At 42.1% G+C, this 23,700-nt stretch overlaps 1 protein-coding gene across 1 annotated transcript; it reads left to right on the top strand.

Annotated features, from left to right (window-relative positions):
* The first annotated feature begins 2,924 nt into the window (after positions 1-2,924).
* Positions 2,925-12,634, top strand: LOC106613550 (diencephalon/mesencephalon homeobox protein 1-A). Its single transcript, XM_014215922.3, has 5 exons — positions 2,925-3,204; positions 5,999-6,164; positions 6,405-6,583; positions 10,067-10,499; positions 11,164-12,634. Exons 2-5 carry the CDS (start codon positions 6,011-6,013, stop codon positions 11,586-11,588), a joined length of 1,191 nt encoding a protein of 396 aa, XP_014071397.3. The 5' UTR covers positions 2,925-3,204; positions 5,999-6,010; the 3' UTR covers positions 11,589-12,634.
* The last annotated feature ends 11,066 nt before the right edge of the window (positions 12,635-23,700 follow it).

Below are 23,700 nucleotides of genomic sequence, written 5' to 3' on the forward strand. Positions count from 1 at the left end.
TTTCGTGCAGTGTTTGATCTAAAGTCTAAACTTCTATGGATGAATATGGTCAAAGATCAAATTGAGTTTAAGATTTCACACCCTCCCTTCTCTTTCTCTCCTCTCTTGGAGAAATTCAACAAAATATGCAAGCGTTGGGCTACATTAGAAGGCTACATTTCGCTGCCCTTAATTCCAGCCTAAACGGGTTTTCTCCGGGAGAAGAAATCTTTTCTTAAAACCTTGAAGAAGAGAGGGGGCATTATTGTTTTAATCCTCTTACCAGCAGTCATTTTAAGACAGTTTTTTTAGAGGCTGAAATGGCGTCTTGTCTCCCCAATCCTAACCTAAATCCCTTGAGGCCGGGAGAGTTTCTAAAGGCAGTAGTACCCTGGCATCTATTACCCATCTCTCCACCGCAGTCTCCTCAGCAAATGGCTCGACAAAGTCAAAAAGCTAATAAAATTATTGCATGAGTAAATCAACCCTTTAAAACAACCCAAAACCTGCATGCAAACCATTGTAATCAAAGCGTTATTGAAGCCATTGGCACTTCTTGAATAAACAAACATATATTAATTATTATAGCTACACTTTTAGGCTATTACATATAGGCTAATATAATACTGCATGGGTTTGCAAAATGGGATAGTGGATTTTAGTCGATGTTCCAAGTTCCATTTGAAAAAAGACTGCACATTGATCAAAGATATAGGCTACAAAGTGCTTAAGCCGAAATGCAAAGCAATTGCCAAATGCAGGCTATATTTTAATTAAGAAAATGAGACTGAAGGAAAGAAACACTTAGGCTATATTTCTGCTAAGGCTGTCAAATGATTAAAAATGTGATCGAGTTAATCGCGGGATTTGATTTCATTAATCATAATTAATCACAAATGCAGAATTCGCTCAAAATGAGCTGTAATTTAAGACGTTTTATACAGAAAGCATTAAAATAATATTGATGTCTTGATTTTGTCCAAAGTAGACTAATGGTAAGCAGAATCAGGTAAATTGATGAAGCACACTTTCTTTGACCTCAATGTCAACTTGTTTTAACATGGAATGTTTTTTTTTAGCTGTATAGATGCCGTATTTTTGATTATTTTGAACGCTTTGAGACAACGCAATTAATCATGATGAAAAAAAAAAAAGAGTGCACTAAAACTACAAGAAATTCACTCGAGTTAACAGACGAACTCTGACAGCCTTAATTTCTGCATATGAAATTATAGACTGAGCAACATTTGAGATTCGTTATTGCATGATTTCATCTCATTTTAACATTCTGTCATAAAGAGCACATGTTCAAAATAAAACACGTTTTCCAATCTCAAGAGGTTAAATACTTTTTTTTTAAACTATGGTAAGTGCCCTTTAAAGGTCCAGTACAGTCAATATTTTCATACGTGTTATATCATATTGTACAACAGCTGATGAAACTAACACTGTAAAAGTGTGAGAGAAAAAAAATGTGTAATTTCCTGATAGTTGCTGGTTGAAAACACAATCTACATACACAGGACCTTCTAATCAGCAGGTTTGCATTGGGGGAGTTTAGTCTTTGCATAGTGACATCACCACGCGGTAAATTATCTTAACAGACCAATAACAGAGAGAGTTCCAAACCCCTCTGCCAATAACAGCGTGTTTTCAGTTTTCCCCATCTCCACTCAGACCACTCCCAGACAGTCCAAGCAAAATACTTGCTTGAGAAAGTTTTTAGTAAAAAAATATTTTAATGGAAATCTATTAAGGTAATTTCGAATTGTTACCCAGAAATTATTTTATATTGATATGAAAACGGCTGCATTGGGCCTTTATGTGCCAAATAAAGTAACAGGGTTGACCATAAAAGGGTTGACATAACACGGTTGAAGATTTTATCTTAAGTCAGCCATGAATCCCCTTGTGACAGGGGGAATGGAAGCTTGTTGTGTGCAGCAAGGAGGGGCAATTGAATGCAAGCTTCACAAAAAGATCACTTGTTTAAACATTTCTATCCTGTCTGTCTATGGGTAACAGGATTGGCTAGTTCTCGACCCACTCAGTTTTCCACCACAAAACACTAGAAAATTGCCAAAAAGAGTAGAGCCAGCTCACCTGCTTATGCATTATGATTTTACTATTACATGTTCAATGTTTATTTATATATATTTTTTAAAGGAATAGTTATCATATTTAAACGACAGTACAGTTCAGGTAACAACCTTAAAATGAGGGAAAGTTGTATATTTTTTTTTTACCTTAAAATGAATCACAATTGCCAAAGATCACCCAATCACATTAAATAAATAATATTCAGAAATAACGACAAAGCAACAAAATAACTAAGGCTTTACAATGATGGTGAGAACTTTTGGGGTGAAGTGGGTTAAACTCTTCCTGGAAGTCACAGAGGGTGCATGAAGTGACATGTCAAAACGCAGAATTTTGACACTTTAGCTAGTCTTTATACATATGAAAAAAAATGTATGTATTGAAATCTCCACGTGGTCTATATTAAAGGGCACTTCCTTGAATATAACAAACGTTGAAAATTCCAAATTGGTGCACAATTTCTACTTAAAATAAAAGGGGCACAAAGGGCACGCATTTCGTGGAACGACCCATACAGCAATGGCCCTACAAGTTAAGAGGATGAAAATACTCATAACACCATTTGATCGTTTCGATATTTGATAGAGTAAATATGAAAATACCTTGCCAATGTCAGTATTCTAAATGAAGACTTTTAATTATCACAGATCCACATACACATTTTTTTTCTTTATAATATTACGCTAACATTCATGTCCAGACATGGATTCAGAAATGAAATCTAAATCAGTCATGAGAAAGACAGGAGTAGAAGTAACCTCTTTTGATTGGCACAGCAAAGAACCATTTGAAATCTTGCATGACCTCACCGGGCGCTCGAGTTCTTTAAAGCCCTTACCTCGTGCGCGAGCCTGATATATGGCAGTACTCTGGATTCTTCCACACTCGGGAGAACGACAGGAGAGCGAGAGCACCGCGCACTGAAAACGGACTACTGTATTCCTGAAAGAAGACAGCGCTTTGAGGAGTTTGGACACTAGTTCAAAAATGAGTATGCAGGACTAAACAGCACGGAATTGATAAGTAAACACACGAGGTGATACTTTGAAAGCTAATATTCCATTTGAAAACAGCCGGACATAGGCTACACCACTTAAAGACCCCCAGGAGCGGCGTGTGCAAGAGGTAAGAACTTTCTGAAGGGCATGCATCAGTAAAACAAATCAGGGATGGACCATGCTAGAAAAGTACCATTCTTAAGTGTGCCTGTCAAAATATCTGAACAATTTAAACCTTGGAGAAAAATATTGTTGTAGTCTTATGAAAATGCATTTATTATAAGTGGAAACGCCTAAACTTAGCATAAATGTCAACATTATTTTATGAAATGTTAATCTCATGAATAGTTTATTAAATTATCCATGTATATTAGCGTAGGTTTGGGCATAACTTGAATCAGGGGTGCATGCACAAAGAGGAGTGTGTCGCTTGTACAGACATATCGGCGGCCCCTGGGCGATAGGCCTATATAGCCTCTTCAGTGTCTGGGGTAGAACATATACATCCACGGCAATTAGCATAATGAGGCTTAAATCAGATACCCAAGGCTAACTGACTCTCTCCACATGGAGATATTAATATTTAAACATTCTCAAACCAATTGTAAACCATATGTAGGCTACAGGCAATGGCACTTATAGGAAGATGAACTGTCATATTCAAAAATTGACATTATTAATCACACACACACACCTTTCACGTGTCAGAACGGATGACAAATGAAATAGCCTAGCATTTGAAACCTATTTGCACCTACATTAGACGGGGTAGCCAACTGGGGATCACCATATTTCACTGAAGAGCCCTCATACATCTCCCCGCCACAGCAAGCCTCCGGGCAGTGGGACGCGAGCAGCCAAAGATCGGGAGAAACGGCTCCCATTTAACTCAAACACTCAGGGAGATAAGTAAATATTTAGCAATGCACATTCTCTCCTCGTCCAGGCCAATGTAAAGTGTTCCCTCATGGCTGGCTGGCAAAGACTCGCTAGCGAATACAGAAAAAACAGATTCCTTGACCTGTGGGCTATGGCATATTCCAGTTTATTGTAACTCATTTTATTGTAATTTTAAATCATGTTTTATCAAATACATTACAGTTAAAAGCAAGCCTTATCTAGTATAGGCTGTATTTTAGGCCTATGATAATCCATGTAAATGTGTCTGAAATTACCTTGTCATTACACTACTGTATTATTGGCATGGCAAAACATTTGTCAATATATAATAGGTAGCCTATAGGCTTCCATCATAACTGACAAATCAAGATTTGCAGCATTCAAACATTCAGATTTTGTTAGATCTTGATAAATGTTAATGCTCCTGCATTTGGTGACAATATATGAAAGTGAAAATAACGTAATAGGCCTATCAGGTTATAAGCGTTCAATTACTATTATTATTATTATTATTATTGTTATTATTAATATTATTATATTCAACTTTAATTACCAATTTTAATAATTTCACTTCATACATTCTACATTTCTGCCTTATGAAAGACAAGATGAAATGTTAACGTGATTGGGATCTAACACTATCATTTAGGCTACTGTATTTAGATTATTGTTGTGTTAGCCTCCACATTCCCGCTGTCACCCTTAGGGCTTTCATTCCCAAGAGCATATACAATAAAATACCGTAGGCTATATGATCTTTTGGACATAGTGCAAGACTGCTAAATATAGCAAATAAATAGATCCAAAACAGGCGAATCCACCTATTTGAAGGGTTGAAATTATATTCAGACAAATATTATTGCAGGCCTACTTAAAATTATTATTCTTAAAATAACAACATTGCAGTCAGTATTCCACATTATGAACGCAATATGCACGCACATGAAGCTAGGCCAACTTGTCTTAATAAATAAATAATACAAATAATAGCAAAAATAAACATGATTCGTCGTGACTTGTTTTATGAGCAGTTTGCGATTAAATTCTCAACGCACTGACACATTTTAGATTTATGTCGTAGGCTTGGATAATTTGATCGTAATGTATGTGTAAATACAAATTAGCTAGGCTATTAAACGCGGTAATTTGCTACACATGGATATGACAATAAGTCTGCAATTAATAGGACTCTTAATGAAAACGTTATAGAATTTAATAATTTAAACTGCTTGTCACGCCAAGTTATTTGCTTTTGTGTGATTTTTCAGAGCAAAGTCCCCGATTAATTTCTGATTATTGTGTAGTTTTCAGTTGACGTTTTTAACTTCAGCTAGTGCTGTAGGGACTCTATATTTTGCCTATTTAGTAGGCCCACGTCGCTTTGCTTTCAGGCACAACGTCAAGTGCGACATACAAATAATGAATATCAATATCAGCATTAATGTTGCGATAACACAGGAGAATAGGCTAATTATTTCATACAGCCCCTGGGGCTTTAGTGGAGGGGGAACTCTCTTGGGACAGGCTGGTTAAATAGCGAGCTTTGCGTGGGAACAGAGGGTTAGGGTTAGTGGAGGCTGGCTTGGCTTCTCAATGCCATTACATTATAATGTCTCACTCTCAGCTTTAATCTTTACAACTACACATATTTACAGTTATAGCCATATAATAGCTGATGCAATATTGGATCGTGTCCAAATGCAGATGCCCAATTAAAGGTATAAGAAGTCAGCTTTTGATAGGCGAAATAGTTGTAATAAAATGTATGGAAATAGAAAATGAAGATATAATAAAAATAGGTGATAATAACTTAAGCCTACTTGATCTTTGAATTATCTATTAATCTACATCTACAGGCTATTAACAAGACTATAGCCTTTATCAATCCACACTAATATTACACTGGTTTTAGGCTATAATTCAACAATAACAATACATTGTTTGACTTGTAGCTACATTTAACCTCAAACTTGTGTACTCACAAATGCCCATAAACAACAACTTTTCCCACTTTTTTTAAGTTGACGGCAGCCATGCAACACTACGGAGTGAATGGATATTCTCTCCACGCCATGAACTCGCTAAGCGCCATGTACAACCTCCACCAGCAGGCGGCGCAGCAGGCCCAGCATGCCCCTGACTACCGGCCGTCCGTGCACGCGCTCACCCTGGCAGAGAGGCTGGCTGGTAAGAACTGGTTGCACATTTTCTGAATATATAGCTTAAATCTGTCCATAAGTCAGAAATATTTGCAATACAATTAGGCTAATGCTATGTGACGGACAAGTCTGTTGCCCTTGTGTTAAAGGGCTCTTGAACTAGTGTCTTACACAATAAATTGAAGCATCTACTTAAATCCATATTCAGAGCCAGACTCTCAATTAAATTGGCCCTGTCTCTTTTCCTTCAACGGCTGCACATTTCAAGACATCATCCTCGAGGCCCGGTATGGCTCCCAGCACCGAAAGCAGCGGCGCAGTCGCACAGCCTTCACTGCCCAGCAGCTGGAGGCCCTGGAAAAGACCTTCCAGAAGACCCACTACCCTGACGTGGTGATGCGTGAGCGCCTGGCCATGTGCACCAACCTACCAGAGGCCCGTGTACAGGTGAGGATACTACGGAGTCAAAAGAAAGGAAATATTTCTACTATAAATATTTCTGGGGTGGAGTGAGTGGGCGCGAGGATGATAAAGAGCGATATTTACTTAATCCTCTTCATTCCTGGAGAAACATATCAAGGCACATACCAAAGATCTCCAATGATGTCGGTCTTGGGAAGACACATTTTTTTCTGGCCATGACTAGTGGATGATTTTGAATTCTGCAGACAGGAAGAGCAATATATACTGGACAAAAATATAAATGCAACATGTGAAATGTTGGTCTCATGTTTCATTAGCTGAAATAAAAGATCCCAGAAATGTTCCATACTCACAAAAAGCTTATTTCTCTCAAATTGTGCACAAATTTGTGTACATCCCTGTTAGTGAGCATTTCTCCTTTGCCAAGATAATCCGTCCACCTGACAGGTGTGGCATATCAAGAAGCTGATTAAACAGCAAGATCATTACACAGGTGCACCTTGTGTTGAGGACAATAAAAGGCAACTCTAAAATGTGCAGTTTTGTCACAGTTTTGAGGGAGCGTTCAATTGGCATGCTGACTGCAGGAATGTCCACCAGAGATGTTGCCACATCATTTAATGTTCATTTCTCTACCCTAAGCCAGCCTCCAAAGTCGTTTTAGAGAATTTGGCAGTACGTCCAACCGGCCTCACAACCGCAGACCACGTTTAACCACTCTAGCCCAGGACCTCCACATCCGGCTTCTTTACCTTCAGGCCACCAGGACAGCTGATGAAACTGTGGGTTTGCACAACCGAAGAATTTCTGCACAAACTGTCAGAAACCGTCTCAGGGAAGCTCATCTGTGAGCTCATTGTCCTCACCAGAGTCTTGACCTGACTGCAGTTTGGCGTCGTAACCAACTTCAGTAGGCAAATGCACACCTTCGATGGCCACTGGCATGCTGGAGAAGTGTGCTCTTCACGGATGAATCCCGGTTTCAACTGTACCGGGCAGATGGCAGATAGCGTGTATGGTGTCATGTGGGCAAGCAGTTTGTTGATGTCAACGTTGTGAACAGTGTGACCCATGCTGGCGGTGTGATTAAGGTATGGGCAGGCATAAGCTACGGACAATGAACTCAATTGCATTTTATCGATGGCAATTTGAATGCACAGAGATACCGTGACGAGATCCTGAGGCCCGTTGTCATGCCATTCACCCACTACCATCAACTCATGTTTTAGCATGATAATGCTCATGTCTCAAGGATCTGTACACAATTCCTGGAAGCTGAAAATATCCCAGTTTTTCCATGGCCTGCATACTCACCAGACATGTCAACCATTGAGCATGTTTGGGATGCTCTGGATCACCGTGTATGACAGCGTGCTCCAGTTCCCGCCAATATCCAGCAACTTCGCACAGCCATTGATGAGAAGTGGGAGAACATTCCACAGGCCACAATCAACAGCCCGATCAACTCTATGCGAAGGAGATGTATCGCGCAACATGAGGCAAATGGTGGCCATAACAGATACTGGTTTTCTGATCCACGCCCCTACCTTTCTTTTAAGGCATCTGTGACCAACAGATGCATATCAGTATTACCAGTCATGTGAAATCCATAGATTAGGCCCAATGAATTTATTTAAATTGACTGATTTCCTTATATGAACTGTAAGTCAGTAAAATCTTTGAAATTGTTGCATGTTGTGTTTATATTTTTGTTCAGTGTAGAAGTAAATGTGTTATTAGTTCAAATTATATTTGTAAGAATCAACAATATACACATTGGACGCATCAAAGATGTACAGTACCAGTCAAAAGTTTGGACATACCTACTCATTCAAGGGTTTTTCTTTATTTTACTATTTTCTACATTGTAGAATAATAGTCAAGATATTCTAACTATGAAATAACACACATGGAATCATGTAGTAGCCAAAAAAGTGTTTTATATTTTATATTTGAGATTCTTCAAAGTAGCCACCCTTTGCCTTGATGACAGCTTTGCACACTCTTGGCATTCTCTCAACCAGCTTCATGTAGTCACCTGAAATGCATTTCAATTAACAGGTGTGCCTTGTTAAAAGTTAATTTGTGGAATTTCTTTCCTTAATGCGTTTTGAGCCAATCAGTTGTGTTGTTACAAGGTACGGGTGGTATACAGAAGATAGCCCTATTTGGTAAAAGACCAAGTCCATATTATGGCAAGAACGGCTCAAATAAGCAAAGAGAAACAACAGTCCATCATTACTTTAAGACACGAAGGTCAGTCAATATGGAACATTTCAAGAACTTAAAAAATGTATTCAAGTGTAGTCGCAAAAACCATCAAGCGCTATGATGAAACTGGCTCTCATGAGGACCGCCACAGGAAAGGAAGACCCAGAGTTACCTCTGCTGCAGAAGATAAGTTCATTAGAGTGAACTGCACCTAAGAAATTACAGCCCAAATAAATGCTTCAGAGTTCAAGTAACATACACATCTCAACATCAACTGTTAAGAGGATACTGCATGAATCAGGCCTTAATGGTCCAATTGCTGCAAAGAAACCCCTATTAAAGGAAACCAATAAGAAGAAGAGACTTGCTTGGGCCAATAAACACAAGCAATGGACATTAGACTGGTGGAAATCTGTCCTTTGGTCTGATGAGTCCAAATTTGAGACTTTTGGTTCCAACTGCGGTATCTTTGTGAGACAGAGTAGGTGAACAGATGATCTCTGCATGTGTAGATCCCAGCGTGAAGCATGGAGGAGGAGGTGTGATGGTGCTTTGCTGGTGAAACTGTCAGTTATTTATTTAGAATTCAAGGTGCACTTAACTAGCATGGCTACCATGTGATGGCAGCGATACACCATCACATCTGGTTTACACTTAGTGGGACTATCATTTGTTTTTCAACAGGACAATGACCCAACACACCTCCAGGCTATGTAAGGGCTATTTGACCAAGAAGGAGAGTGATGTAGTGCCGCATCAGATGACCTGGCCTCCACAATCATCCGAACTCAACCAAATTGACATGGTTTGGGATGAGTTGGACCGCAGAGTAAAGTAAAAGCAGCCAACATGTGCTCAGCATATGTGGGAACTCCTTGAAGACTGTTGGAAAAGCATTCCAGGTGAAGCTGGTTGAGAGAATGCCAAGAGTTTGCAAAGCTATCATCAAGGCAAAGGGTGGCTACTTTGAAGAATCTCAAATATAAATATATTTTTATTTGTTTAACACTTTTTTAGTTACTACATGATTCCATGTGTGTTATTTAATAGTTTTGATGTTTTCACTATTATTCTACAATGTAGAAAATAGTAAAAATAAAGAAAAACCCTTGAATGGGTAGGTGTCTCCAAACTTTTGACTGGTACTGTATATAAAATCAAAATGACCAATATTGACATTATCAGAAGCCTTGGCTATTATAGAGAATTCCAGTTTTTGTAGCAATACATTTCAGCCAAAAGATAATCTGAGATTAAATAGTACTGTAAAACAACTGAAATCCTTCCTCTCACCAGGTGTGGTTCAAAAACCGCCGCGCCAAGTTCCGCAAGAAGCAGCGCAGCCTCCAGAAGGAGCAGCTCCAGAAACAGAAGGAGGCCAACGGAGAGGGGGTTGACAAGGAGGATGTCAAGACCAAGGACACCTCCACCACAAGTGTGCCCTCCACCCAGAGCCCTCCACCTCCCTCCTCCTCCACTTCCTCCTCCCTCTTGGAGTCGATGCAGCCCCAGCCTGCAGAGATGAACGTGGAGGTGAACGTCACCTCCCCGGAGCCCTCAGACAGCGAGTCGGCCGCCGAAGACAACGGTGAGGGAGAGGAAGAGCTGAGGAGGGAGAGGCTGCAGGAGGAAACGCAGCAGCAGCTTCAGGGGGAGATGCAGCAGGGGGATGCAGGGCTGCAGCCGGGAGGCGGCTCTCCGTCCTGCAAACGCCTCAGCCCCACATCAGGTGTGAATTCCTCTATCACAGTCACAGATATTGGGCCATACATAGAGACTGAGCCTGCTTACAAAACAGAATTGTCTTTTAATAGTCTTTGCAACAAACACAAAACAATACATAAACAGTGGTGGTTATTTATGCAAGAAAGCCCAAAGGGGTGTGGAAAATTGGCCATTATAAACTGGATGGTTCGAGCCCTGAATGGTGATTGGCTGACAGCTGTAGTATATCAGACCGTATACCACAGGTATGACAAAGCATTTATTTTTACTGCTCTAATTACATTGGTAACCAGTTTATATAGCAATAAGGCACCTCTAGGATTTGTGATATATGTCCAATATACCACGGCTAAGGGCTGTGTCCAGGCACTCCGCGTTGCGTTGCGTGTAAGAACAGCCCTTAGCCGTGGTATATAGGCCATATACCACAGCCCCTCTGGCCTTATTGCTTAAATATACCACAGCTAAGGGCTGTTCTTTATGCACAACACAAAGCGGAGTACCTGGATACAATCCTTAGCTATGGTATATTGGCTATATACCACGAACCCCTAGGTGCTGAAATGCTGTTTTAGCCAAATCAGCAACCAGGACCCAAACTACCCGGTTTACAATTATCTTTTGACCTAACTAAAACCAAAATCTTCTTCTCCCTCTCTCATCATCAGACTCTCCCCTGGGCTCTCCCTCCCTCCCTTCCTCCAGTGGTGGCATGGGCAGCAGTGGTCTGTCCCAGGGCTCCTACGCCTCGTCCCCCCTCAGCCTCTTCCGCCTGCAGGAGCAGTTCCGCCAGCACATGGCCGCCACCAACAACATGGTCCACTACCCCTCCTTCGACATGGGTACCCCCTCCTCCCTGCCCTACCTAGGCATGAACGTCAACATGCCCTCCCCCCTGAGCTCCCTGCCCTGCCAATCCTACTACCAGTCCATGTCCCAGGCCCAGCAGGTGTGGAACAGCCCCCTGGCAGGTCTCCAGGCTCCTCCGGGCAGCATGCCCAGCCTCAACAGCAAGACCACCAGCATCGAGAACCTGCGTCTGAGGGCAAAGCAGCACGCAGCCTCCCTGGGCCTGGACACACTACCCAACTGACCTGACCCCCTGACCCCCCCCCCCAGTGCAGGGCAGCTACCAAGGACGCAGCCAGACATTACGACTCCTTCTACTGACATCTTCACTGACTGGACATTATAGACACTGCATCAGTTTTGGACACTGGGACTGGACATTAGATCAATACACTACTGGACACTGCTTATTTGACCCCTCGCAGGTTAGATGCATAGACCCAGTCCAATCTCACTACTGCTACCTACCAAACCATGTGGATCAGAGAACTCAAAGCAACACTCCTATATCACAAAGCCGTCATCTCATACTGGGGCAAATGCATGACGGTTTACAGTATCTGATGATCTCAACACTAGAGCTGGCGAGAGTGACAGTAATATTAAAGATGAGCTTTGCATGCATCCTGAGACAAGGATTACAACTGCACAAAGATTGAACCAAGATTCCAGCCTCAGATCAAACCCATTCAAAGATTTACAACAGCACAGACTGGCCCTACAAATCCCACAATGCCCTGCACCTGGCAGATGGATGGTACTTCCTGTTAAAGAGCTACATCCCACCTGCAAGAATTTATTCCACATTGTACTGTAAATATTCCTCCTTGTTTGTTCCCATCCCATCTGCTTGGTTAGGGAGTATAAATCGGTGTCTCCTTTTGTGTCGAGGACTTAAACAGGAAACATTCAAGCTATTTTTGAATTGTTCCATTGTGGCTTTATGCAAAGGACCTACAGTAGAATGAGCCAATACCTGCTGGTGTAAAGATTATAGTCTACGGTGGGAACAGAGCGACGTTCAAATATGAATCTGTTTAATCTAGCTATGTTATGTTCGCCTGGGTACCAGGTCGTTTCTGCATGCGTTTAAGAGCGCTACATCTTTACGGAGTCAAGACAGTGACAAAAAAATGGTGTTATTGACTTAAGCAGAAACACACTGGCACCCAGGCCAATGCTGTATGTATTTTATCATTGTAGATCCCAGACATGTATTTCTCAATTGTTTACTTAAATGTGAGTAATTTATCTGTTAAAATGCAAGGGAATAAACCACATGTATGAAGATCGATTGGTGAATGAGATTATTATTTTAGACGATAATTAAAATCATGCAATATAATTTATGAATAATTATGTTGTGAATACATCACAGGCAACAGAGACAATTTGCATATTTACATGTGTAAGCCTTCTATTTTTTTTACTCGTGTTTTGAGAACTATACTGAACAAAAATATAAACGCAACATGGAACAATTTCAAACATTTTGCTGAGTTACAGTTCGTATAAGGAAATAAGTCAATTAAAATAATTTCATTAGGCCCTAATCTATGGATTTCACATGACTGGGCAGGGGGGCAGCCATGGGTGGGGAAGGCATAGGCCCACCCACTGGGGAGCCAGGCCCAGCCAATCAGAATGAGTTCTTTCCCACAAAAGGGCTTTATTACAAACAGAAATACTCTTCAGCACCCCGCCCTCCCCCCTCTGACGATCTCGCAGTTGAAAAATCCGCATGTGGATGTCCTAGGCTGCGGTCGTGGTCTGCGGTTGTGAGGCCGGTTGGACATACAGCCACATTTTTTTTTAAACGATGAGGCGGCTTATGGTACAGAAATGAACATTAAATTATCTGGAAACAGCTCTGGTGGACATTCCTGCAGTCAGCATGCCAATTGCACACTCCCTCAAAACTTGAGACATCTGTGGCATTGTGTTGCATGACAAAACTGCACATTTTAGAGTGGCCTTTTAGTGTCCCTGGCACAAGGTGCACCTGTGTAATGACCATGTGGTTTAATCAGCTTCTTGATATTCCACACCTGTCAGGTGAAGGGATTATCTTGACAAAGGATACAATGCTTATTAACAGGGATGTAAACAAATTTGTGGACAACATTTGAGAGAAATAAGCTTTTTGTGCATATGGAACATTTCTGGGATCTTTTATTTCAATTCATGAAACATGGGACCAACACTTGTTGCGTTTATATTACATGCATGTTGCATTTATATTTTTGTGTAGTTTGCCCTTTAGGGCTACCGTACCTACCAGAGCTTTGGGATCATGGGTGGCTACCTGGTGGAGCAGCTAAGTCAGAGTGGCTCACCAGACTACCAGAACAACTCCTGAACCATGGAGGATCACACAGCAGGAGGCTTCACCCATCTCCCACCACCCTGCAGTGTGAAATCACTATCACAGCAGGGAACCTGGCCTACAGAAAACAAACACACATATGAACACACAGTCTTACAAAAAATTATTTCTAAAAGTTTTAAAACGTAGGAATTGTTTCCATCAACCAACGCCTATGTACAGAGCACTGAAGTCCCTCCCTGTTTAAGGACATTCATGCCAAACAGTACACACAAAGTCTCATATAACTAACCTTTTGGGGACACACAATTCAGTCCCATTCAAAATCCAATTTTCCCTAACCCTAACCCATTAACCACAAAACCTAACCCTAGCTACTAACCATGAACCCAATTCTAACCCTAAGACTAAATCTAACCTTAACCCCCCTAGAAATAGCATTTGACCCTGTGGGAACTAACAGAATGTCTAATATTTTTTTGTTTGTTTACTTCTGGTACCCACAAGTATAGTTAAACACGTCCACACACACACACACAGCCCCTGCCACTTGTTCACCGAATGCAGAGTAACTAATCCTAAATGAAATGACTGAAGCACAGTGTCAGGCTCTGAAGAGTCCCCAATCCCCCACTCCCCTTCTTGGCCCTGTCATCCGAGGTTCGGCTACACCGAAACAGAATGCTTTGCCATAATAAGATTAAGTTGGGTTGGGATATCGATGGATTAAGTAAGAATAGAACAAGATGAAATAGAACTGAAAAGGTTCCTAGAGTCAGCAAAGTTCAGACACCTGTTTTCTCCGGTCCCTCTCTCCCTCTTTCTTCCTTTCTGTCTCTCACTCCCTCAACAACCCATACAAATCAGAAATCTCTCTATCCAGTTTTAACTGAAGGCTATCAACTTAGTGTACAAAATAATTATTTGAAGGGAAAAAAACAACATCCTAGCTATGTCATTAAACATCATTTGTTGATATAAAAGATCCTGGCATAGAAATATTGGGTTTAAAAGATGTTCAAGCCTGTATGATTATGTTGTCAACCAATGGGGTTTGCGCGTGTACACAACTTTGCATATTGTGAGTTGTGTACGAAATGGTTCATGTGAACGCTGTGTGCGTGTGTACACACACACACACACACACACACACACACTTGTTTGTGTGCGTGTACACTTTTGCGTGTGTGTGAGATCATGTATGTGTGTGCTTGTGTGTCTACGGCGCTGCTAAGCCACTGAAGGAAGGTTTCCAGGAGCTCTTTGATGTGTATCTGGGCAATGCGCTATTAGAGGGATTTTCATCGTTGACAGCTCGGAGAATGTGTGGAGGAATTGCCATGCCAGCGGGCTAAGATAATGCTGGAAACAGGATTAGGATCATATTCTGGCAGCGCCTGTCACTTCATCAATGGGCTAAGGTTCCCTGGGTGACAGCCCTCCTCTGCCCAGCTAAAACCTTTAGTAGGCCCATGAAGGGGGTGAAAGAGGGGGGGGGGAGGGAACAATGATTGAATGAATGGTGCACTATGATATTGGGTGTGCTCAGGCTGTGCTGGGGCATTGTGTTGGGAGGTCTAGAGGCGTGGATACGGAGGGAGGGGTGGGATAGAGAGGGGATGAGGGGAACGAGGAGAACGAGGAGGGCTGCTGGGTAAAGGACTACGGTCTCTTTGGGAAGTTACACATGCGCACACCAACCCCCCCACTGGCTGTGCATGCTGAGGGTTGTTACACTGACGCTACCGGACAGGGAGGAGGCGGGCATGGTGGTGTCCCCACAATGAGGAACAACATCAGGTGAGGAGCAGCGCCCTGAGAACCTTGACTTGCAGTAGAACATTATTCCCTTGTGTCGAGCTGTAAAGAACTGTACGTTTTACATTTCAAGGCTGTTTTTACTCTGTGACTGACTGCATTTGACGTTGCAAAGTTGTCCTTATTCACTTTGATGTCCAAGTGCCCAACAGTAGGTTTTGCAGGTGTATAGCCGTATTGCTCGAATATATACTATATATACTATTCAAATTACACGATGTGGGACAACGGTATATTCATCAAATATTATCTCACGTCAATCAGGCATGTAATATAAAAACAAAAAATGTGTTGAACGAGGAATTGCTTCATACATGTAGCCGTCTGAGCTCTATTGCGATCTGAATATTACAGTGATCTCTCCAGTAAAATCCCTGATGTTTGGCCGACTCGGGAAAGTAGCGATAGATTACATGGGCTGAGTTAATAACTCATCGACTGTAGGTGGTTTGAGTTTCATTTACTCAACGACGTGGTTTACTTGATGGGTTGTGCTACTGCATCTGACTAGAGTACATAGAAGACAATGACATGAATAGTTCATATATGACTTTATTATTCATGGTGAATGGACCCACAGCCATGACCACAGGATTACTTCACTGACTTACTTATCCTTGTTCACCGCTGAGAATCTGAGAAAACGCCACCATGACACGGGTCAAAGGTCAGCGATGCTCCATTCAGCACCACCCACTCTCCCTCCGCCAGGACTGGGTCTATATTTGCATTGAGCACTTTGCCAATTAACCTCTCTCTACAACGTGATATAGTGTTAAACAAGGAGAACTATCCAAATCCACACCCCTTTTGTTATGACACAATCCCACAAATGACTTACGCATTCATCTTGGGTCATTACGTCTTAGTCACTTCTCAGCTAACACATTTTGGTTCCCAGAATGAGGGTGGAAAAGTTATATTTCAAATAACCAAAGGAGAACATTAAGGGACCACGACGGGAAAGTTCTTTGCTAGCTTGGTTAGGATCTGATGCTGACTCTCAGCACATCTCACAACGCAAACTTAATTGATTTGCATCCTGACTTCCTAACAAGCTCAGGTTGATAGTCAACGTTTATCCAACGGATTTTGGAACATCAAAATATGATATGCGCCTTGTCAAAATGATAACATTCTCTCGTCAACATCATGACTTCAAGGATGTAAGAACTATGAAGGGTTAAGGTTTAGGGATGGCCATTTTAAATAATTTCACAGTTCCAGGAGCCCAGTGGTTCCCAAACTGTGGGACAGAGGGGTGTGGAAGGGGGGCCTGAGTGAAAAAGTTTGGGAACCCCTGCAGTAGCCTACCAACATTTTTTTCAGAGTACTTGAACACAAGGCCCGCACTGGAAACAAAATAGCGCATTTATTTATATGTCAACAGTGCACAACAATGTCCAAATTATCATAACCATTAGAGATCCTAATTGCCCCATACACAGTTGAAGTCGGAAGTTTACATGCACTTAGGTTGGAGTCATTAAAACTTGTTTTTCAACCACTCCACAAATTTCTTGTTAACAAACTATAGTTTTGGCAAGTCAGTTACGACATCTACTCAAACTCAGTGCCCCTCTGCTTGATATCATGGAAAAATCAAAAAGAAATCAGCCAAAACCTCAGAAAAAAAAAATTGTAGACCTCCACAAGTCTGGTTCATCCTTGGGAGCAATTTCCAAACGCCTGAAGGTACCACGTTCATCTGTACAAACAATACTACGCAAGTATAAACACCACGGGACCACGCAGCAGTCATACCGCTCAGGAAGGAGACGCGTTCTGTCTCCTAGAGATTAACGTACTTTTGTGCCAAAAGTGCAAATCAATCCCGGACCTTGTGAAGATGCTGGAGGAAACATGTACAAAAGTATCTATATCCACAGTAAAACGAGTCCTATATCGACATAGCCTGAAAGCCCGCTCAGCAATGAAGAAGCCACTGCTCCAAAACCACCATAAAAAAGCAAGACTATGGTTTGCAACTGCACATGGGGACAAAGATTGTACTTTTTGGAGAAATGCCCTCTGGTCTGATGAAACAAAAATAGAACTGTTTGGCCATAATGACCATCGTTATGTTTGGAGGAAAAAGGGGGAAGCTTGCAAGCTGAAGAACACCATCCCAACTGTGAAGCACAGGGGTGGCAGCATCATGTTGTGAGGGTGCTTTGCTGTAGGAGGGACTGGTCCACTTCACAAAATAGATGGCATCATGAGGGGGGGGGGGGGGGGGAATTACGTGGATATATTGAAGCAACATCTCAAGACATCAGTCAGGAAGTTAAAGCTTGGTCGCAAATGAGTCTTCCAAATGGACAATGACCCCAAGCATACTTCCAAAGTTGTGACAAAATGGCTTAAGGACAACAAAGTCAAGGTATTGGAGTGGCCATCACAAAGCCCTGACCTCAATCCTATATAAAATGTGTGGGCAGAACTGAAAAAGTGTGTGCGAGCAAGGAGGCCTACAAACCTGACTCAGTTACACCAGCTCTGTCAGGAGGAATGGGCCAAAATTCACCCAACTTGTGTGAAGCTTGTGGAAGGCTACCCGAAATGTTTGACCCAATTTAAACAATTTAAAGGCAATGCTACCAAATACTAATTGAGTATGTGAACTTCTGACCCACTGGGAATGTGATGAAAGAAATAAAAGATGAAATAAATCATTCTCTCTACTATTATTCTGACATTTCACATTCTTCAAATAAAGTGGTGATCCTAACTGACCTAAGGCAGGGAATATTTACTAGGATTAAGTGTCAGGAATTGTGAAAAACTGTGTTTAAATGAAGTTGGCTAAGGTGTATGTAAACTTCCGACTTCAACTGTATATTCAGTTCAATAACAAATATAAAAAAATAAAGATCCATTTAAAATTCATGTTGAAACTAATATCAATTGGTTATATTGAACACAATCATAAAAAAAGGCAGCAACCTCTGCTTGTAGAAGCCTTATAATAGGAATCAAAAGGACTATGTAAAGGTAGGTTAAGTAATTAAACATGAACTGAAATTTCCACACACACACACACACACATATATTCAGTCAATAAAAACAAGTGCCATTTGAGAATCATTCATTGAAACTGCAATGAGCCGTTAGCTGCTCGGCTCTGGCGCGGTCAATGTGCTTTGCAGTGGCAAAAGATGTCGAGAGATTGGTGCCGCTTGTCCCACTCCAAGAACGTTTCTTTATGCTTGGCAAGCATATGCGTCCTAATTAAGCTAGTTGTGCTGTGAAAAGGAGAGCTTGATATTGCATAGTTTGCATTACACATGGGTTTCATCAGTTTGATCAAAACACTTCCAAACCTCGCTGCGTTTTGGCCGCCATGTTGATAGTGCCAACTTCCCGCTATACACCTAAAACAGCTGAAATACAATATTATGGGTATGGAAAATATATTTCAAAGAGATGTAGATGGTACAATGATTCTCTACTACGCTATACTTGCTTGTTTTGTCACATAAACAAAGATTTGCCAAACTATTCTAAATTTAGCAACCAAGAAATGGCGGAGCGATTTCTGCAAAGTGAATCACTGAATAAGTTGTATTGTGATCGTTAACCCACTCCATCTCAATATAACACATTTTTTATTTTGACAAGAGTTATGAAAAAAAAAAAAAAAGAAATCACAAATAGTATTACAGCATAAAAAATTATAAAAAGAATCTCTGGTTATGGATGGTTTTGAAATTCGTTCGAGTACTCAAGCACTCGATTACACATGCCCATTCCTATTAAGATTAGGTAATAACCACTTTGTGGTTAAAGGGATACTTTTGGATTGTACCATTTTTATGTATCTGCGTCCAGTGTGAAGGAAGTTAGAGGTAGTTTCGCGAGCCAATGCTAACTAGTGTTAGCGCAATGATTGGTCTACAGGAACAGCTAGCATGATAGTTAGCAACAGTAACTAAATGCTAACGCTAGTTAGCAACTTCCTTCAAACTGCAGGCAGATACATAAAAATGGTATCCGCAAGTTTCTGACTTTGGGGAAGCCAAAATCCCAAACTATCCCCAGGTCAGGGTATGGGCTGCTACTAATTCCCCTATAGAGCATCACCAAGACCAGGGAAACTGATCCTAGACCAGCTACTAGGCCAACTCCAAGACTCCTTCCACCAGCGGCGTATAGTAACTCCCAGGTCTGCTCACCCGTGTGAAACAATACTTTCACAATACAGCGTAAGGAGTTTGATTGTTGGCCGACAAGTTCCTATAATTCCTGGAATTACAGACTTGCATGCAAATGCTAAATCCTTCTCTCTTTCTTCTGAAAAGTGGATGAGACGGCCTGTAGCTGCAGGCTTCGCTAGCGGCTCCCCAGCTTTGTGCAGCCGAGACGCTCTCCTTTCTCCCCCTGACTTCGGTGCTAATCCTGACACGCACTGTCTGCATTTTTGACTGTACGTGTTTAAGCGCATTTGCAGTGCATTTATCTCCCCAATGTAAACCAATTTGGCTATAAGGGCCGTGGGCCAAGCGAGCCACCAGAGGAAAGAAAGGAAGAAAAATTACTCAACGCAGCAGATGTACAAGAGGGGAAAGAGATGGTGAGGTAGTGAGAAGAGAGGGATGGAGAGAGGGAAAGGAGGGAGAGGAAAGGGGGGGGGGGGGGTTTGATGAACGCCTGAAAGCAGCAGAAAAAGGGAAGCGGAACCATCTCGAAAAAAAATAAAAAATACCCAGAGTGTCCCTTGTCCAGAGGGTAAGCTTTTCAAAGTTGGGATAGCGGCTCTTAAAGCCGCTAGAACCTGGATCACGGAATTGTTGAGTCACAGAATTGGAGGAAATCATTCAGAGCTCTTGGCTAATCCTGTCATAGAGAAATTGGTGAGCATATACCTCAGAGATCCCAGCCTCCATGCAAGAAGCACTGTGCGTGGGCTGGTGTATTGAAAAGGGCTCCTGTACGCTACTTGAGCTACTCCATGTACACCTGTATGAGCTGTCTGGTAATCTCCGATTCCTCTCCTCCCTCCATCTCTCCACATGCTGGCTCTTCCTATTTGGGAGTAATGGCGGATGAAATGGACCAAAGTCCTGAAAGCTGCCAATCTCACTCCATCCAATATCCCTTTGGAAGTGGCTTTCAGGTCTCAGAGGCAGAACTCGTGACTTTGATCATCTGGAAGGCAAGAGTCGTGTTGCGACAGACATTACTACCTGAGAGTCTACGGCACTATAACGACCAAGGGGCTCCTTGGTCCCTGAAATGGCACATTAAGACAGAATCATCCTAGTTTAGTTGGGGCAATATCGTATTTTTATTTGTTTGCACCCGAACGGGGTGTGAATGGGTTGGGATGGCTTTTAAAGTACCTGATCTCATAGCCTGAGATTTCTGTAAATGAGGTGTTTGGACTTCCTACCAATGAGCTGGAACATAAAAGGTCCCTGCTAGAGGCACTGGTAGAGGTTCCCTGTTAGATGGCCTGTTAAGTTCTGTTTTCTTGGTCTGGAGCCAGGTAAATCTGCAGTCGAGTGTTGAGCTCGAACTCTGAAAACTCCTGAGGAGTACAGTGTCCATATTAGTGAAGCCTCGGTCTCAGCACAACCTCTTTCAATCTAATGCTGCGTTTAGACGAGGGACGCAAAAACTGTCATAGCAGTCGGCATAGCGGGACAAGAAAGCAAGAAAGAGGGCCAGCACGACCGTATGCGTTGCTACGGTGATTTCAGTAAACAATCAGCGCAAATCAAACATCTGGTAGAAAACACCACAGCAGACGGCAAAAGTTGAAATATTGGAACTCTGGCGGCAAGTCCCGTCTACTGTGGTGGCCGACGGCATTCACCGCCAGCCTCAACGGCATTTACCGTTGCGCTCTCATTGAAAACAATGACATCCGGTTTGCGTCTTCCTTGTACCATCTAAATGTAGGATTAGCCCTGCTGAGATTGAAAAAAAAAGTTGTGCTGAAACTGAGGCGGTCCTAATATAGTCTTACTAAAACACAAGTCAGAACTACGGTCAGCTAACGTTATTGAACAATGACATCATCCTGATTAGTTTGAAATCAAGCATTTTATATGTATACAGGGCTCATTTGTTAAAGAGGCCTTGGTCTCAGCATGACTCTTAAAATAAAAGGTTAAATAAAATAAGGAGAACACTTTTAATGCTGTGTTAGAGACCGACAAAGAGTGAGAGAGCAAGAACGAGTGTGTCACACTGTTACTGTAGGGATTTGCGTTCCTCTGAAGAGACCCGAGACCCTCCCCCCCCCCCCCTCCTCCTACTACTGCTGCTTAATGCTCCCTGACTGAATGAAACAGCCAGAATCTCTCTCTGACACAGATAACACTAATAACCCTACCTCTCAATCTACACTCTCCTCCTCGCCTGCCTAATGTGTCTACCTCAGTCTAACAGATATGATTTCATATTCAATAATGGAATAGCAAAGAGAATAGGAATGCACCACGATGATGGAAAAACAAAATGCATTGTCCCCTAATGGCCTCCCATCCCAGGAGAGTTTAAAAAAATGTAAATTTATGTAAAAACGAAAACACATATTTACAATATACTTGGGGGGGGGGGGTAATCACAATACGCGGCGGCCGCAGCGCGCTGGCCATGCCAATGGAAACGCTATGTGTCATTAGGTCCCCCTTATCTATTGCTGCGCTAAAGATATGTCCTGTTATTGAGGCGATGCAGTAATCACTCACAGGGAAAATGATCTGTGCTACTCATCTGTGGCACCAAGATGGAGAGAAGAGGGTAAAAATTGAGAGAGGAGGGACTATGAGGGAAAGAGCAAGGGGTAAAGGGGAGAGAAATAACAAGAGAAGGGAATATAGAAGAGAGGGGAAGCCAAGGTGGAAAGGGAGAGAGGTAGAAGTAGGAGAGTTATGGCAGAAGGGGACAAGAGAAAAAGAGGTAGAGGTGAAGCAAAAACACAGTAAGAGAGAGAGGACAGCAGAACTCTAGAAGGGCCAAACAGAGATGCGGTAGCAGAAATACAGATGGAGGAAAAGCCAAGAAATCGGAAGAAGAGGTACAGGTAACTGACAAAATAAAGGAAACACGCCTCCCGAGCGGCACAGTGGTCTAAGGCACTGCATCTAAGTGCTAGCTGTGCCACTAGAGATCCTGGTTCAAATCCAGGCTGGCTGCGACCGAGAGACCCATGGGGCGGCGCACAATTGGCCCAGTGTAGTCCGGGTTAGGGGACTCTCGAGTCTGTACGGGAGTTGCAGCGATGGGACAGGACTGTAACTACCAAATGGATACAACGAAATTGGGGAGAAAAAAGGGGTATACATTTTTAAATATAAAAAAAATACAAATAAATAAAGGAAACACCAACAGGACCTGTCTTAATAGGGCGTTGGGCCACCATGAGCCGCCAGAATAGCTTCAATGCGCCTCGGCATGGATTCTACAAGTGTCCAACTCTACTGGAGGGATGCGACACCATTCTTCTATGAAAAATTACATAATTTGGTGTTTTGTTGATGGTGGTTGAAAATCCTCAGGCTCCCCTCCAGAATCTCCCATAAGTGTTCAATTGGACCTGGTGACAGACACATACACACTTATACCCCCTATGCTCCTTTGAGACCCCTCTTTCAGAGTCACTGAGATGGGCATTTTTACACATGACTCTAAGCATTGATGGGTTGTTTTAATTGCTTAATTAAGTCAGGAACCACACCTGTTTGGAAGCACCGGCTTTCAATATACTTTGTATCGCTCATTTACTCAAGTATTTCCTTTATTTTGGCAGCTACCTGTATATACAGTAAACGCCATTTCCTCATTAGACATGTCCAATACGATTGTCTGAGTAACCGAAACAGACGGTGTCGTCATTTTCCAGAGCGTCTGATGATAGCAATACGCCAGCTACACAACTTCTACCCCTTAATGTTGTTGTGCCTGTTCATGGTACATTGGCTGAGATATTAAAGGAATCGGAATGTTAGTGATTGACTGAGGAGGAGAGTGGCAGAGGCTGTTACTATTGTTCTGGGTTAATTCGCACAGGCCACTAATGGACAAGATCACGATCGATGGTATTGGATGAATAAATGACGGTCAGCACACAACAATCATTCAGATTGACGCAATTTTAAAGTGTCGTCTTTGATCATAAACTTTCCTTCTGTATTAAAATTGCAGCATGTATTGAGAAGTACATAAGTGACCATATTATATCTGAGATATGCACTGCAATGTA

Source organism: Salmo salar, chromosome 10 (genome assembly GCF_965601325.2).
Source record: "Salmo salar chromosome 10, fSalSal1, whole genome shotgun sequence".
Classification (NCBI taxonomy): domain Eukaryota; kingdom Metazoa; phylum Chordata; class Actinopteri; order Salmoniformes; family Salmonidae; genus Salmo; species Salmo salar.

Excerpts from the sequence above, each read along its gene's own strand:
- LOC106613550 (XM_014215922.3), top strand. The coding sequence starts at position 6,011 with ATGCAACACTACGGAGTGAATGGATATTCTCTCCACGCCATGAACTCG. Across the intron at positions 6,165-6,404 it reads CCTGGCAGAGAGGCTGGCTG|ACATCATCCTCGAGGCCCGG; the intron begins GTAAGAACTGGT and ends GCACATTTCAAG. Across the intron at positions 6,584-10,066 it reads TACCAGAGGCCCGTGTACAG|GTGTGGTTCAAAAACCGCCG; the intron begins GTGAGGATACTA and ends TCCTCTCACCAG.